This window comes from Mus caroli, chromosome 3, assembly GCF_900094665.2.
Source record: "Mus caroli chromosome 3, CAROLI_EIJ_v1.1, whole genome shotgun sequence".
In the NCBI taxonomy this organism is placed as follows: Eukaryota; Metazoa; Chordata; class Mammalia; order Rodentia; family Muridae; genus Mus; species Mus caroli.
Window position 1 is genome coordinate 132,312,834 of NC_034572.1, and position 17,059 is coordinate 132,329,892.

The 17,059-nt window shown below is 46.2% G+C and overlaps 1 protein-coding gene across 2 annotated transcripts in view; it reads left to right on the forward strand.

The window, feature by feature from the left end:
- Tspan5 (tetraspanin 5) overlaps positions 1 to 17,059 on the forward strand; it is a 163,216-nt gene that overhangs the window by 111,220 nt on the left and 34,937 nt on the right. For both annotated transcript variants that reach the window (XR_002377513.2, XM_021157670.1), the window contains exon 2: positions 15,725 to 15,775. Coding sequence is in view for 1 of the 2 variants with exons in the window: in XM_021157670.1 (XP_021013329.1) it covers positions 15,725 to 15,775 (51 nt within the window). In the remaining variant the exon portion in view is untranslated. The remainder of the gene's footprint in view (positions 1 to 15,724; positions 15,776 to 17,059) is intronic.

Genomic DNA, 17,059 nt, shown 5'->3' on the forward strand with positions numbered 1-17,059 from the left:
ACCTAGGAAGTCGCTGCTGAAGAAAGAGCTAGTCAGCGATGCATGCTTTTAGGGGTTGGGCAGTTTGCATTATTCACAGTGGATTTCAGTAGGACATTTTCATACATGAGTATTTTCTCCATGTTCACTCTCTGTCTCTCCTACCCCAGCTACTCCTCTGAACTCTTCCCAGCTGCCCCCCCCCCCCCCCAATAACTTTCATCTCTCTCCCTTTCCTGGCAACCATCAACTATGCCCAAACGGTTCGTGCTTCTTATAATAGCTTCTTTTCTGGGCTTGGTGGACATCTCAGCATATTTAGCAAATCTGCTCATACATAGGCAGATTTCGTTTTTGAGCATCAAACCCTCACGGAGACTTTGAACTGGGTTTAGTTTAATTCTGCACTCAGCGAATTTGCAGACAACTTGCCTTATTTGGACTCCTTCCCACCCCGCCTGCCACTTACCCAAGCTAAAATGTATGTCAAAGGAAGCAGGGCTCATCTTAAAGGAGATTTGGAGAAAATCTACCTTCAATATTTAAAGTGCTTGACAAAGTCATGTTCACATGGAAGTTGGTTTTAAGATCAGGAAGTTAAAATCGGGTGGCTTATTTACATTACTGTCAGAAAGCTGTTCTAATAGGATTGACATGGGGCACTAATTAATCACCCAGGGTCTCTCCATTCACTAATCATATTGCATGAAACTTCCCCGCTGGCCGAGGCTCAAGGGCAAACCTTGGGCTACCCGCCAGCTTATTTTTCATAGGCATTTTGCTACTGCTATGAATTAATGCAAGCCTAATGTATTCTGTCAGTGGTTTATTCTCCCATGGCGATCTTCTCTGGTTAAACAGCTTTAAGTGAAATTTTATATTAAGTATGAAAAGAACTTTTCTTTCAGATGAGGGAAAGGGGATTAAAAAAATCATCTTTGTAGTCTCTTTCTCCCACAGTCTATGCTCTTTCAGTTCCAGTAAAAATCTGCTAGATTAATTGAATAAGGCACACATGACATGTTGGTTTCTTGCCATTACCTGAGAAGTGACCTTATATTAAGCTAGGAAACTTTCCCGATTACATTTTAATTGCAGCAGCAGTGTGTGCTTATTGAGTATCTACTGCACACAGCCACTTCTTCTTATGTGTGCCTTTGCAAATACAGTAACTGTATCAATGCAAATCCTAGTCTGTCAGGCTGCCCACGGTCACATTTGGTAAATGCTGGAGCCAGGTTTGAACCAGAGCTTGTCCGTTCAAGTTCTCCCTTATCGGGCCATGTTACTGTTTATAATTTGTACAGTTCCCCCATACTGTCATTTTACCTTGGGACGGTTCAGTGGTCTTAATCTTCAGTAATGAAATGTCTATTTCCACATTGACTCATTACATTCATTTGAGTCATTTTTGAGGCATGTTGATTTGGGGTACATTATTTCATCTCTCACTTCACCCTCACGGTGCCTTATTCAGAGAACAAGAAGTTACCGGCATCCTTGAACCAGAAATAAACATAGCTTATTCATCTCCCTCATGCTGTTCTTCATTGCCCTCAAGAAGAAGACAAAAAAAAAAAAAAAAAAAAAAAAAAAAAAAAAAAAAATCCTAATAGAAAAGGAAAATTCCAGAGTGTGTTCACATGGAGTGCTCCCAAGGCAGTGCCTGCCGAGAGCTCAGCTTCCCATCTTCAAGCTGCCTGTGCAATGGCGACAGCTTGTCCTGTATGCAAATGAATTCCCAAGAGGCTGAGAAATAAACTCTTACATAAAAGAACATATAAATGGCTGACGTGTCAAAACCCATTCCTTAAGAGAGCAGGTCGGTACTTGGTGGCACATGCGGGTTTCCGTCTCCTTAGTATGCTGAGCTGATGTTCTTGGCTGAAAGGGATCCATCCCGTTTCTTTTTATAGCGAGCGTCATGAAAAGTTGGAAAGGGGGGAAAACTGAGCTGAACATACAGAATAAATAAGTAACCGCTGCAGGCCAGGCAGGCTGCCTTTTGTTCTCAGACATCCACTCCCTCCCCCATTGTGAGTCACCCAGCCAGGGAGGCCATCAGGGATGCCTGATGTATAGAGCACTTCTTATGGCAGTTGTTTGTCATCCATAACAAAGGGCTAATTGCTTCTGGGCCTCCTTTCACATGATAATCAATGGATCTAGATCTCCTCTCCCTATCTTATGTTCATCTCGTCCTTATTTATTTTTAGGTTTTGATTGAATGTTAAGGATCAGAGAGATGAAGCCCGCCTAGTAAACGCATGAAGGGAATTTTAAACGTGGGCACGGAAAGGAAGGCACCTGCTACCACTTTTCTCGTGATTGATTTGAACAGAATTATAACTTGTAATAGCTGTTGAAAAGACTCCATGGTGTTCCTAGGCACTGATGTTCTTCTCTTAGGACCATTTCAGAAAGGCCCGCTGTGGGGAAACTCAGTCCCTGTTAGGAGAGGGACCCAAGGTGCTTTGAGGCTACTTGGGGTGCGCTATATAAATTCATTTCTGAAGTGTTCTCATTTTATTCTAATTCTAATGAGAAGTGAGTCTGTGTTCAACATGGGTTTCCTTTCGTAGCTTTGCCAGAGCATACAGTTGTGTATGTGTGAGGCATGCATGTGGCTTTACGTTTGAGTGTCAGAGTAAGCTAACTAGATGAAAATCTCTCCATCTACGGAGCTTATGCTACCATAAGTGCCCCCATTTTGTGTATTTGGAAACTAAGGAACAGGAAGGTTGAATTACTTGACCGGGCTCACATGTTTGTGACTCAGACCTAACTCAAGATAGAAAGACAGGGAAATATTTGGAGATCCCGACAAGGGAAAACAGCACTTCTCCACCAGGAGTCTAGTTGATGCCAGCCACCCAGCGGCATCAAAGCAAGAATTTCAGAGCTATTAATAACTGCTTAAGGCCTTCCTCCCTTCTCAGCTATAAACCTACAGTTTGCTAGGAATTTCCCCAGGAACCCCATTTACAGGGAAAGAACATATACTAACTTACTACCCTTGTGTAACCCCAGTGACTCCTGGTTTATCATATTATAATACAGCCAAGGCATCTCCAGAGCCTCCCTATAATCTCACATGTCAAAAGAATGAAGGGAGAAGAAGGCATCTTCTTAGCAGTCTTTTGAGATGTAATTTGAGAGCCACCAAAATGGTGTGTATGGCTGATATCAAGACAATTGTGACTTCCCTTGAAAAGCTCAACATACACACACACACACACACACACACACATATTATATATATATATATATATATTCATATTCTTCCTTTGTGACTCTTAATGAATCCCAGTCATGCACTTGGGTCTGTCTTATTTTCCTGTGAGCCCCCCCCATTTCTTTTAATCCTTATTTTAGAGCCCATTTTAAAATAATCCAATTTTGCTTTATGAACTGGTAGTCCTGAAATTCTTTTCTTCCTTGAAGCCAAACTTGAGGCCCATGGAAAGAGTCTCCAGACCATGAGTATGGTGGCATGGAGCTCTGTCTCAATCCCCTTCACCACCGACAAACCTAGGCACATTTATCTAAGGGTCCATAGCTGTCACCGTTCACCCTTCTGCTTGTTGTCACAAAGTCCTCTGGCCTTATGGCTTCTCATAGTCTTCGCCCAGATTTTCCTGCCCCTTCCCGCTTTGGCTGGTGTCTTTCTCACCAGGATGGCTGCAATGGCCTCCCAGCTAGCCTAACTACTAACAGCTTGGCCTCTTTCTCTTTGTTCTCTGTACTGTAGTGAATAAGTTGTCCAAGCTGCAAACCCCGCCCCCCCCCCCCCCCGGCCCCCCCCCCCCCCCCCAGTCCTGCTTGGAGCTCTCACTTGGTCTCCCATGGCTTGGTGGTCCCTGGGTATACACACCACACATGGTGTGCTAACCATGCCCTAGCTCTAGGTTCTCAAGCTTAAAACATCACATGCCTGGGACTGAAGAGATGGCTCAGCTGTTAACAGCACCTCTTGTTCTTACAGAAGACTCGGGTTTGCTTTCCAGTATCTTCCTAGTACCTTGTAACCCAGTTCTAGGTGCCTCCTTCTGCCCTTGGTGGACACGAGGCACACATATGACATGCTCGTACATGTAGACAAAGCACTCATTCACATAAAATAAAAACCAACCTTTTTCTTTAAAAAGCCATGCATCTCGGTGACTGTGCAGGCATGTTACGGAGAGAGCCTGCATCTCGGTGACTGTGCAGGCATGTTACGGAGAGAGCCGGCTGCCTTCAGCCAGTTTCCATGGGGTGGGATGAGGGATGCCTGAGATGGTGCATTTCTGATAAGTCCCCTGGTGCAGAACCATCCTGTGAGGACCACTGCCGGCCTGAGCCTTGTCGCACACGCGCATACTTGCAGACCCCTCAAGGGACCCACCATGCCAGACTTTGATCCTTCTGCATCTACTGTTGCCTCTGCAGGAGTGGGGCTCCCTTTGTCTCCCCTTTCAAACACAGCTAGAATGTTCCTAGCTAGCTTCCTAGGAAGTTTCCTCTGTCAGCACCCCCACCCCCACCCCAATGCCTCTGTTTCTATGGCAACTTGTCTATGCCTCCAGGAAGACTCCATTCCCTGCACCTAAGTTGTGATTTTATTTATGTGCCCCCATTAGCTCTCTAATAAAAGACATCATCTGTTGTTTTTTTTTTCCTTTTGGGAGAGGGGCGGGTAAGGAGAATGGCGTTCAAGACAGGGTTTCCCTGTATAGCCTTGGCTGTTCTGGAACTGGCATTGTAGACCAGGTTGGCCTGGAACTCAGAGATTCATCTGCCCCTGCCTCTAAGTGCTGGAATTAAAGGTGTGTGTCACCCTTGCCCGGCTTTCTCATTCGCCTTTCTATCCCTGGCACCTAGCTCGGTGCCTGCTCAGTACTGAACATATGAAAGGTGTTGTATGATTTAATCCTTCTTCCACCATTACAAAGAGAAATCCTATTTTGAATTGTATTTGTGTTAATTGTTTGTTTGTTTGTTTGTTTTAGCTCTTAAAACATGTCTGTGGTACTTTGTTTTGAAGTTAACAAGATCTTTCAGCACAAAAGCTGTGCACCTAAGAGTACTAAACTTCTAGACCAAGTTGGTGAGTGCTGTGCATCTTGCTGCTTAACTCAGTGAGAGCCTCTTCCCACAGAGGTTTGTGCTTGCCTACAGATAACTTACTTTTTGCGCCTGTAGACTGACATACTTCCAGTCCATTCCAGCCTTCAGTGCGCCCCTCTGGTGTGTTTTCAGCCTTGGCTTTGTCTAATGGCTGGGGGGAGGGGTAACCAATGAGCAGCCCATCAGGGCAAGCCTTTTTAAAAATTTATTTATTTATTTATTTATTTATTTTAACTGTAAGACAAGCAAAGATTAGTGAGCTGTATGCTTTGCAACCTCCACGTTTCTATCTAGAAGTGGATAGCTAATCCCTCGTGTTCCTTTTTTATATGCTTGCATTGCCTGGGTAATTTCCAAGAATATGGATTTTATTGCTTGCGTAGCCATCCCCCTCCTCATCTCAGATTACAAGCTCTTGCTCAAAATGTCAAGGTCCAAGTTCTAACAAAGAGCTCTCTAGACCAGACTGCCTCACACTGTGGGCATTTCTTTAAGGCCTTCTGGAACAGTGTGCATTCAAAGGGGAAAAGCCCTTTCATCGTCTCTGGGAAGATACTGCAGGCTCTTGGTGCTACGCAGTTCCAAAGAAGTCCCCCTCCTGGCCCCTTTTTCCTTTCCCAGGCTCTGTGTGATGGACTGCTCCAGATCCTGTTCTTGGCATCGAGCCCCAGCAGTCTGTGTCCACAATCCCATAAACAAGCAGCGGACTAGCCCTTCAGGTGGATGGTGGAGACTGAATTAAGTATTCTTCCTTCTCGTGCCCGGTCACAACAGCTGGCCCAACGGTTTAGAACATCTGGAATTTTCATTTAGCTGCCCTGAAAAGAGATCACAGCTTCGTACAAGTCAGAGGAAGCCCCCGGCACTATGGTTCTAGGCTTCTCTGAATGTTTTGCTCATACAGCATGAGAATTATGTGGATCCCCTAAAACTGTGGGTGATGGTATTTTATAGCCATTCATGAAAAGGAGCAGAATAGATCTCAAGCTAGAGTTCGTTAGTGTCTCTTAAATATATAACTCTTTGGAGCACAGTTCTGGAAGGATGCTCAAGCTGGTGACAGAAGAAAGAGAATTAAACAGCGCTCAGGTGCCGTCTGTCACCTTTGCTTTACTTGTACACGTGCTCAGTGATTAATATAGGCCCTGACTGTCCTACTGTCTGACATGAGGTATTGTCATTCTTTCCAGTCCTGTGTACACATGCAGGCAGGACAAAGGCCATACCTGGTATGGCAGGGAAGCTCTGAGGACAAGGGGGCCTGAGTTCATCTTCTACAAGGGCTTTTCTGACTCTGAAAGGGGAGCTGCCTGTTAGGGTGGCCACTGTGGGAGGAGTTGGGGAGCAGGCAGGGGAATGTCCGAGGAGCGATGGGGGGCAGGGAATAATCTGCATGGACTCCTTGCTTACAGTTGGCTTTCATGTGGTTTCGTGGACCCCACAGTTTGCAGCAGTTAGTAACATCAGTCATTGGTTAGATCAGGCAAGGACTGCAGGCTCTGGGAAGCCAAAGAACCCTTCAGGGATTCCTGCCCCCCTCTGGGGACACACTGTAGTCTTCTCAGTGGCTTGTGCAGCCTGACACAGCCTGGCTACTGTGAGCCTCTGAGCTGTGCTTCTCCGTTCCTGGCACTTTGTGTCCCACTTTGTCGCCATCTGTCCGGGGCCTTAGTCCAGATGTCTGGCTTCAGCTAGGGTGCTGTTCGGACATCCGCCAGTCAGCTCCTTCCTCCCTTCATGGTGTCCAATGAACATGGTTTTTTTCCTTAATATTTATTTTGTTTGTATTTATGCGTCTCTGTGTGTATGCCCCAAAGAGGATGTTTAATCCCCTGAACTAGTGGGGCTTGAAGTAGTGGTTGTGAGCTGCCCAACAGGGGGTACTCAGACCCCATGTCTAGTCCTCTGTAACAGCAGAGGACTCTTTAACTAATGGAGTCGTCAGATACTAATCCCTGCCCCTCTCGTGGGTTTGCTCTAGTCACTCTGCAGTACCTGCACTTGCCTTCCACTTGGCTTTCATCTCCTCACTCTGCCCTCCTCCCTGGCAGCAGCCCTGAGCAACCTGCTCATCTGTGACTTTCTATTGCTTGTCTTTCCTTGCGCCGCCCGGCTAGCGTGTCAGTGCTACAAAGCAGGCACTTGTCCGCTCAGTTCCCTGACTTGTCCGAAGCCCTCCAGTGGCTGCATTGCCGGTTGTAGTTGCCCAGCAGGCTCTGCCTTTCCCGTGTTGTATTATGGCACTGTGCAGCACCAGGGCTAGAGGTCCCTAGGCAATATGTACTGGGGCCACACTTAGATGGCCTTGTGACAATGTAAAGGGAGAGAGACATTGGCCCTGGCCTCCATGGGAATTGTCCTATTTACAGAGTTGAGTTTTGTCTGTCATGCCATCTTATCAAGACCATTCTGGACGGTTGTAAACTGGGACATCAGAACCCAGTGGCAAGAGTAGGATTGGCATTCTGTTCGCTGAATTTTCTGCCAGCTCGTAATACTTCCTTCTTTGCTATGGCAGGAATTGTACTCAGGGACTTTTTTTACTCCTGAAATAACTCCCCCCCCCCCACCAAGACAGGTATTGTATTAGTGGCTGTACATAGGATACCTGTATAAGCTGGCTACCCATCTGCCAGAGCTGGAGTGTTGACTCAGAAAAAAGGAGAGCGAGAAAAAGTGAGCTCCCTTGCTGACTCATTGCTCTGTCCAGGGAAGGCGGTGGGTGCACCTCTCCTGCCTGTTCCAGCGGAGGTTTACAGCCTCAGAACGGTAGTCCACTGTTGTTTAGGCTGTTGGTGAGGCTCGCCTTCCTGCAGTGCTGATCAGGAACTTTGTTTCAGTCTGGACAGATCCCAGGTGAAATTGCTACATTTTAAGCAAACAGGAGTAAGGAGTGTTCGTTTAGAAGCAGCTTAAGAACTTGGATGGCTGGGCCCTGGTATGTCATTGCTTCTTTTTAGGAATACAAGTAGCAGAGGTTACAGAAATATATGATGGTTATAAAATAATTTAGTTTTCAAAAATACAAAACACGAGATTTGCTTCTCAGAGAATTCAGTTAGCAGCCAAGCACTCAAATAAGAAAAACATCCTTCAGAATTTCTGCTAGGTCCAGCCAGCCCTGAGAACAGCACCCAAAAGTTGATTCTGTCTGCAGAACAGTAGGTTTTATTTCCCCTGTACTGGGAAGTTGAAGACGGGGCCCAGTGTGTGCTTGGAAAGCACCAACCACTGAGCAGCAACCCAGACCCACGTTGGAATGTTGAAGGGCCATAGTTTCCAGGTATAAGACCAATTACCCTTCACACTTCCATCCTGTCATTACTGGAAAACACTTCTCGGTAGTTCTCAGTTCTACCCACGTTTCCTCCATACCCTGGACACGATCAGCTCCTGCCTGCTCCTCATCTTCCTTTGGATCCCTGTGGATCCAGACGTCTGCAACCCACATGGTGATTCTTCTCCTCAGTGCCAGCCTGTCCCACCCACTCCCACCCACCACTCAGTCTCACAGATGGTCCCTGAGGATCCTCCTGTCACCAGGGTGATGAATGGGCGCCTTACAAGGTCCAAAAGTGCTGTGCCACAGTCTCTGATTGCATGCCAGCTCCTCCCATCTGCTGTAGTTAGCCACACCTCTATCCCTACAGACTTGGTGACTTGTAATTCTCTCCTTACCATGGGGCAGTTTTATTCTTTTGTGATCTGAAAGTCCTCTGAACTGTAAGAGCTATGTCTGTTTTTTCTTTTTTTTTTTTCGAGACAGGGTTTCTCTGTGTAGCCCTGGCTGTGCTGGCACTCACTTTGTAGACCAGGCTGGCCTCGAACTCAGAAATCCGCCTGCCTCTGCCTCCCGAGTGCTAGGATTAAAGGCGTGCGCCACCACGCCCGGCTTATGTCTGTTTTTTCTTATCTCCTTTTATCTTGAGACGTGTAAGGTCAAGTATAAAGTTGGGACTCAAAGCGACTTGGAATACTGGAAAGGTGGCTTTTTGAAGTGTCCATTTCGTGCCAGTTGGGATGGGACACTGTCCCAGTCCAAAACAATGGAGTCTGCCAGGATGAAAATAACTGGATATGGAAGAAGAGCTTTTCCACTTGACAGTGGGGCAGATGCATCCTTCTGGAATCACCCCGTGACACCCGAGACTATTTTCCTTTCCAGTTTTGCCAAAGCATCAGTTGTGCTGGCTCTGGAATTCAGGTCTAGCTTCCGTCACCGTACCACTCTCAGTTCCCATGGGGCCATTCTCAGTTCTGGCAGAAGAATGCACCTTGGATGCCTAGACGTCAGAGGAGCAACTTAGAGTATTAGGGCAAGCACTTCCCAATGTTTCCACCGTGAGCTGGTCTGTAGAGAGAGGGCGTTTTAGACATTAGGGGACACACAGGATGAGCATGCTCAATCTGAAAAAACCATAGGTTTGTAAGTACTACTCTAATGGCTGAAAGGTTTTGGATTTTCATGCTAAAGCTGTTTAACTGTAGTAACCAGCAAAGTCTATGCAAATATACCCCAATTCGGTAAACTCTGAAATATGAAATACTCCGTCCAGTTCCAAGCATTTTAGTGAGGGTAATATGCAGGGCTGGAGAGATGGCTCAGTGGTTAGGAGGGGCCGGAGAGATGGCTCAGTGGTTAGGAGGGACTGGAGAGATGGCTCAGTGGTTAGGAGGACGTGGGTTCAGTTGCCATATATACATCCATGTGGCAGTATATATCTATAACTCAGTTCCGGGGGATTGGATGGTCTCTTCTGGCCTGTATGGGCACTGCAAGCAAAATGCCCATGCATATAAAAATAAGTAAAATATTTTTAAAATCTTTAAAAGGGAATATTCAGTAGTACCTGTTCCCTGAGTGACGCAACTCAAGCACAGGCCTGTGCAGCACTGGGAGAAACAATGTTTCTAAATGTATTCTGCTATCTGTTAAATAAGAGTGATGTCAAGTATCTATCTACTGCATGGAATTGCTGTGGGATGCTTCAGGTGAACATTATTCTGCACAGATGCAAGTTAATGCAAGCTTATATTTTCCAGGAGTTATGCTTTAAAAAAAGATAAAATTAATTATAAGTTGAAATTTGCCAAATAAAATCTTAACATTTCAAAGCAGAATAAATAGCAAAGCCTCGGCTAATGGAATGGTCTGTATCCTTTTCATTCCTCCTAGATCTGGGAACCTGCTGTGCATGTAACTCTTGCCTTTGCGCCTCAGTCTGAGCTAGTTGCCTATCAGGTGATCACTGGCTAGGATTGACCACACTGTTAGTATTGGTTTGGGAAATTTACATTAAAAACTGTATCATGGGGCCAGACATGGTGGCACATGCCTTTAGTCCCAGTACTTGGGAGGTAGAGGTGGATAGACCTTTGTGAATTCAAGGCCAGCCTAAGTCTACAAAGCAAGTTCCAGGCCAACCAGGAGATGAGACCTGGTGAGATATGTCTCAAAACAACAAGTTTCCTTAGTAGGACCCTCTTGCTGGAGATGACTTTGGTTGCAGGACACAGAAACCAAACTGGAACTGACCTGTCTTTACTCATTAATGCTTGGCTTTCATAGTGACCAAAGTACTAGCTGGGCTGCCAGGAGGAAAAGACATCCATGAGCTTACCCAGTGGTGAGCCCTGCATGCTGCAATACCAACCTTAGAGGGAAAACGTGCCAGCCAGAAGTCATGGCTTGTCACAGGCCAGTGGCTGACATGGTCACAGGTCCTTGGAGGAAACATGCTCCTGTTGTCTGGGAAACGGACATGTTACCAGGCTTTCTTCTAAATATGTATTTTTATTCCACTAGGTTAGTGTTACTCTCAGTCTTGATCTTTTTGTATTAAGCAATGGTCAGTCAAGATTCTTATTTTTTAGTCAGGTGGTGGTGGCGCACACCTTTAATTCCAACATTTGGGAGGCAGAGGCAGGCGGATTTCTGAGTTCGAGGCCTGGTCTACAAAGTGAGTTCCAGGACAGCCAGGGCTACACAGAGAAACCCTGTCTTGAAAAACAAAAACAAAACAAACAAACAAACAAAAAAAGATTCTTATTTTTTTGGGGGGAGAATGTTTTATTTATTTTTGAATTATTTATTCATTTTATGTATATGAGTACACTGTAGCTGTCTTCAGACACACCAGAAGAGGGCATCAGATCCCATTAGAGATGGTTGTGAGCCACCATGTGGTTGCTGGGAATTGAACTCAAGACCTCTGAAAGAGCAGTCAGTGCTCTTAACCAATAAGCCATCTCTCCAGCCCCAGTGGCACCAGTGGTTACCTGCTTAACACGTACACAAGATGATGCCAGTCTTATAATTACAGCAGGGGCGAGGGGAGGGGTGGGGAAGGGGCTCATGACGATCCACCCCTACCTGAGGGCTATTGGCTTAGGAAGAGTCAGTTTGTCTTTGGGAATGTGGCCCATCCTCATGCATACAGCACTAACTGGACTCACTGAGGTAATTGTTAGTGAAAGAAAGAGAGAGGACGTGGAGATGAGGGGGACATATGTTGAGGGGAGCCTATGGGAGGAAGAGGGGGGTTCCTCATGGATACAGATCATTGTATATATGTATGATAATTTAAAAATTTAGTATCTCGGGGCTGAGAGTACAGCTTAGTGATAGACACCTGCCTAGCTGTGTAAGAGGCCCAGAGTTGGCCCTAGTACCAAAACCAGAAATGAAAATAGCGACTTAGCTCATATTTAGCATCCCACTAAAGTATTGTTACTCATTTTACAACTTCAACAGTTTGATGGACTGACATTCGTGCCAACATTTGCATACACTGCTGTGTGGGAAGAGTGTGGGGTTCCGTTTTGATTCCATCTCAGTAGAGTAACTGGTCACCATGACGAGTTCCCAGCGTTCCTCCGCGTGCCCCCCTTCTCTCTCTCTGGGTCTCACAGTAAGGTCAATGTGGGGTTTCTGGGCGTCTTTCCTTTGGGAAGGGGAAAGGGGAAACTGCTTCAAGTGCTGCGTGCCTGTCTCTGGGTTTTGGCTCTTCACTGTTAATTATTTGGAGCTGGAACAACTTGATTTTAAAACAAAACATATGGGCTGAGAGCAGTCGGGAAGACATTTGCTGCTGATGTAGTGCAGAAGCTATGCAGCAAGCCGAGGTCCCGCCCTGTTGTAGTTACTCGCTTAGGTATGGAATGGTTCCCGTAAGTTTCAAGTCATGCCCCTTTCTCCAAATTCTTAAACTCCCTTTTGGAAAGACACAAGTCAAAGCAGGAAGCATTGAAGCAGACTGTAAAGAACACTGTGAGTCTCTCCTCTCTCTCCCCCAACCCCCACTTGCCTCTTTCTCCTCTGTGGAAAATCTTATCCTTTCAATTTTTTTTTATTCTGATTCTTAAAAGAAAAAAAAAATCCCCCAAAGTGCCAAGAGGAGAAAGGAGAACTGTGTATATGTAAAGGGAAGAGAGTCTTCTCCACACTCCCAGCCAAGTTTCTCACTTTCTCCACGGTCAACACTAGCATAGAGAATGTCCCTTTGACAATCAGTCCTTAAGCGAAGGCGACATTTTGTCCCTCTCTTGAGGTAGTCTCTTGTAGCCAAGGCTGGACCGGAACTCCTGGTCCTCTGTGTCTTCCTCTCAAGGGTTGAGGTTGTAGGTAGGCACCCATCTCTTACTTCACCTTCTCTGCTTGCTGCCGTCAAGCCATGCCATGTCCTGGTCATGTCTCACAGAATTCTGGCTCAAATGCCATCCCTTTGCCATCCCGGGTTGGGGGTGGAAATTCATCAGTGAGGACTCCTGCCCTTTATCAGATCTCCATTCCTCCTCATAGCACCTGTGAGTTCTACAAAAGAACCTACCCATAGTTATGTCCCCCTTTGCTAAAAAGGAGGCCATCACAATGCCAGTTTCAAAGTTAAACTCTGCAGTGAGGCTCAGAGAAGACACTCCCTCCCACTCAGGAAGCAGAGAGCCCGGCAAATATGGAAAGCAGAGTTGCAGGAGCGGCTGGCAGGGACAGGCATGCACCCAGCCTACTCGTCAGCAGTGAGACAGGGACTTGACCATGATACCATCTGTTCCATGCCATCCACTGCCGACGGTGATACCGTGGCTGAACTCTGCGTCAGGAGCCGTGACTGTTGTCCACAGAGAGCTTTAGCCTTAGAAGGTCGGACATTTCCCCCCGCGGTGCATTTGATTTTAGTTGCATGCAGCGAAGCCTGAACTCTGCCCTGTAGAGCATCCCTGATCCGACAGAGTCCTGTGTTTCCTTTCTGTCTGTCTCCTGTGACTGTATTTTGTCTAGAACCTATGAATACAATACTAATACGCCACGTTGTTTGGTTCCTGGACCTTTTTCTTGTTTTTTTATCAGGAACATAAAATGAAATAGCACACTGACCAAGGAAGTAGAAGGGCTGACCATAGTTTTTTCATAGGCATTGAAAACAAGAAATTTCTTTTTTGTTTGGTTTTTGGTTTTTGGTTTTTCAAGACAGGGTTTCTCTGTATAGCCCTGGCTGTCCTGGAACTCACTTTGTAGACCAGGCTGGCCTCGAACTCAGAAATCCGTCTGCCTCTGCCTCCCGAGTGCTGGGATTAAAGGCATGTGCCACCAAGCCCGGCTCTCTTTTTCTTTTTTTTTAAAAATGATATATGTATCTTACACTGTACACTGTTGCTGTCAGACAGACCAGAAGATGGCATCAGATCCCATTACATATGGTTGTAAGCCACCATGTGGTTGCTGGGAATTGAACTCAGGACCTCTGGAAGAGCAGTCAGTGCTCTTAACCTCTGAGCCATCTCTCAGCCCCACAAGAAATCTTTCTAAGTGTGTGCTGGCAGGTTTTATGTCAGCTTGATACAAGCTAGAGCCATTTGGGACTGGGGACTCTGGGACTCTGTGTCTACATGTTTGGTCTGTGGGCAAACTTAGGCAGACAAGTCTGGGGAGGCATTTTCTTAATTAATGATTGCTGTGGGAGGGTCCACTCACTGTGGGTGGTGCTGCTGCCTCTGGGCAGGTGGTTGGTCCTAGGTTGTATAAAGAGCAGACAAAGCATCCCTCCTTGGCCTCTGCATCAGTTCCTGCCCTGAGTTCCTGCCCTGTCTTCAGTGATGGGCTGTGATGTGGAAGTGCAAGGGAAATAAACCCTTACTCCCCAGGTTATTTTTCCTCACTGTCTTCTGTCACAGCAATCGTAAACTAACCATGACAGAACTTTTAAAGTAGCTCCCTTGGAGGAAGGGTAGGAGAAAGGGTAGGGAGAATAGAGGTTCTTTTTTTTTTTTTCTTTTTCTTTCTTTCTTTCTCAAACTGAAGACATACTGAAGCTTATCTTATTTTATTATTATTATTATTTGAGCTCTGGGAAGTTCTTTTCTTATAAATAGGACTACATTTCTGAGTGACTGATCTTGCACTGTCTGCCTCTAAAGTGTCAGAACTCCCTGCTGTGAACGGCAAGATCTTGCTGGGTGGACAGCATCCTCAGACTCCCCTGAACCTGGGGCATAACCACCCCTCACTGCTGTGCTCTTCAGACACCCTCTCAGCAGAGAGCTCTTCTGACATTTAACTTAATCAAGATGTTAGTCAAATAAACAGTGTTCTTACACCGGCAGACAGAAACCGCTTGTCACCCCACCCCCTCCCACCACTTCAGTGTTTGGAAAGGAAACTCAGAGTCTCTGTGAGTCCAGTCACGCTCAGTCCTGGCCCTGGTTTCTTCCTGGGTGGGCAGCACTGTCCGCTTGCCACCCGATCTTCGGCGGCCCAGTTAGGAGACACATTGGTGTTTTCAGTACTGTTGGGGGGCGGGGGGTGGGGGATGGTACCATGCCTTTTAAACCACATTTCAGTTTCAGGGATGTTAAAATGTAAAGGGCGAAATGTGTGTCTCAGAGCAGACAGGGTCTAGTGAGAACCAATTAAAGTGAGAAGCCCGTCCCATCGCTGTTTGCATCACCCCCCCCCCCATCCTCAGTGTGGCTGACAGCTCTTTGAGGAAGTCTGCCTTCATTCACTGTGCATGTCATGTGTGTGCCAAGTTTTACATGGAGCTGTGGGACATGCTGTAGACTAGGAAGAGTAATGGGGGCCCTTGGAACCACAGTTTTAGTGTCTTTAAAAAAAAAGTCTGAGGATTATTTGGGTCACATGGATCACAGGGAGAATAGGATTCTCGCTGCCTTTGAAGGAGAGGTGAAGAGTCGGTCAGAGGACATGGGGCTCCTGTGTTCTCTCTCTTACCTGGTACACTCGAAATGGTTCAGTGGGACAGAGATCGCTGCCTCAGTAATGTGTGCCCTAAATGTTCACATCTAATGAACAGTGTCTTGGGCTCAGCCTCTCCACTCTGAACGTTCGTTCATCTCATTCAAGAGTCTACCTAAAGATTATAAGTCACCATTTGAATGACTTTCAGGGTTCCTACCCTGTCTCAATGTTACAATATTTTAAGCAAGTTGGCAGTGGTATTTCTTTTCCTCGTTAATGCAGATGTTAAAGAAAGCTTTTTGTTTGTTTTTGTTTTGTTTTGTTTTGTCTTGTTTTTCTGATCAAGTAATGTAATAAAACAACCAATTGAAACCATATTTTCGAGAGTAAACACATGGTGCTCTCTCCCTAATGCTGACCCCGTCTCCTCTTCTCTTTCAGTTTTTGGGAATAACGTTTCTTGGAATCGGACTGTGGGCGTGGAATGAAAAAGTAAGTGGAACTCCTTGGAGAGGAACAGGTTTGGTTCAAGGCTGTGTCTCGTCTCGAGTGTTTCCCCTTGCTCTTTGATCAGCACAGGGGACAAACAAACCGTTGTCTAATGAGAGGAAGCATTCTTCACGACTGGGTGTCTCAAGTGCTCACAACATCAAAATAATCAGCAGAGCCACAGTGTAGTGAGTGTGGACCTTGGAGGACGTGACTGGGGTTTGATTCCAAGGCACAGCCTCACCCAACCACGATGACCTCAGTCTGCTTATAAATGTCACCATGTGACCTGTAACCTTTCATTTCCCTCTCTCATCTTTTGAATCCTTTTGGAAGATGACTTAAGTGATAAAAAATGGCTTTTCATTAGGCCTTGTGGTGGGATGGAAGCCAAATATAAATTTATGTGTAGATATCAGATAAATTCATCACTGATGCTGAGGAACATGAACAGGCAGCCACTGGTCATAAATATCAAGAAATGCTCCAAGTCAGTGGTCACGCACTGCATAGAAAAAGGAAAATCTAGACACATCACGTTACGTATTCCGAGTCTCAGTGATGACTGGGTTCTGGGCAGTTCCTGTCCTAAGCGGTGCTCTCAGCTGCATGTTTTGATTTTTCTCTGAATCCCCCAGTGTACCACCGATATCCAAAATTGGGAATCACCCCCTCTCTCCTCCCTGTTAGGGAGTGAAATCGCTCAAAGCATGTTTTGGCTACACAGTGCTCTTACCTTGTGAGAGTGAGCCGTGTTGGAATTTGGTCAGTGGTCTGGCAAACCCAGGAAGGAGTTGGCTTATTCTTCAGGAAGGGCTTTCTCTTATCTACTGGGTATTTCTGAGCCTGGCTTTACTTCAAGGCAAAGGCTCTTTTGAAGTGTTAAATGTATTGAGAGCTGTTACCAGTAAATAGAAAGGAGACCTAACCAGGGCTTCAGCCAAATTACAGACGTTGAGGTGGCAATGAGAGTTTGACAGTAGCGGCTCTTCCAGACAGACCCAGGAAACACACTCGGAGTGAAACCTCAGAGCATGCGTGTGTTATACAGTGGAAGAGCATTGTCTGGAGTCAGCCCCCAGCACTGCATAAAAGGGGGACATGGGTTCCGTTGGTAAAATGCTTGCCACATGAACATGTGGACCTCAGTCCATCCCCACACTGATGCAAAAAGCCAAGCGTGGCGGCACGTATTTTTAATTCTATGCTGGAGAGATGGTGACAGGATCCCAGAGCCTGGCTAGTGAGCTTCAGGTACCCGTGAGAGGCCCTGTCTGAAAAACATGA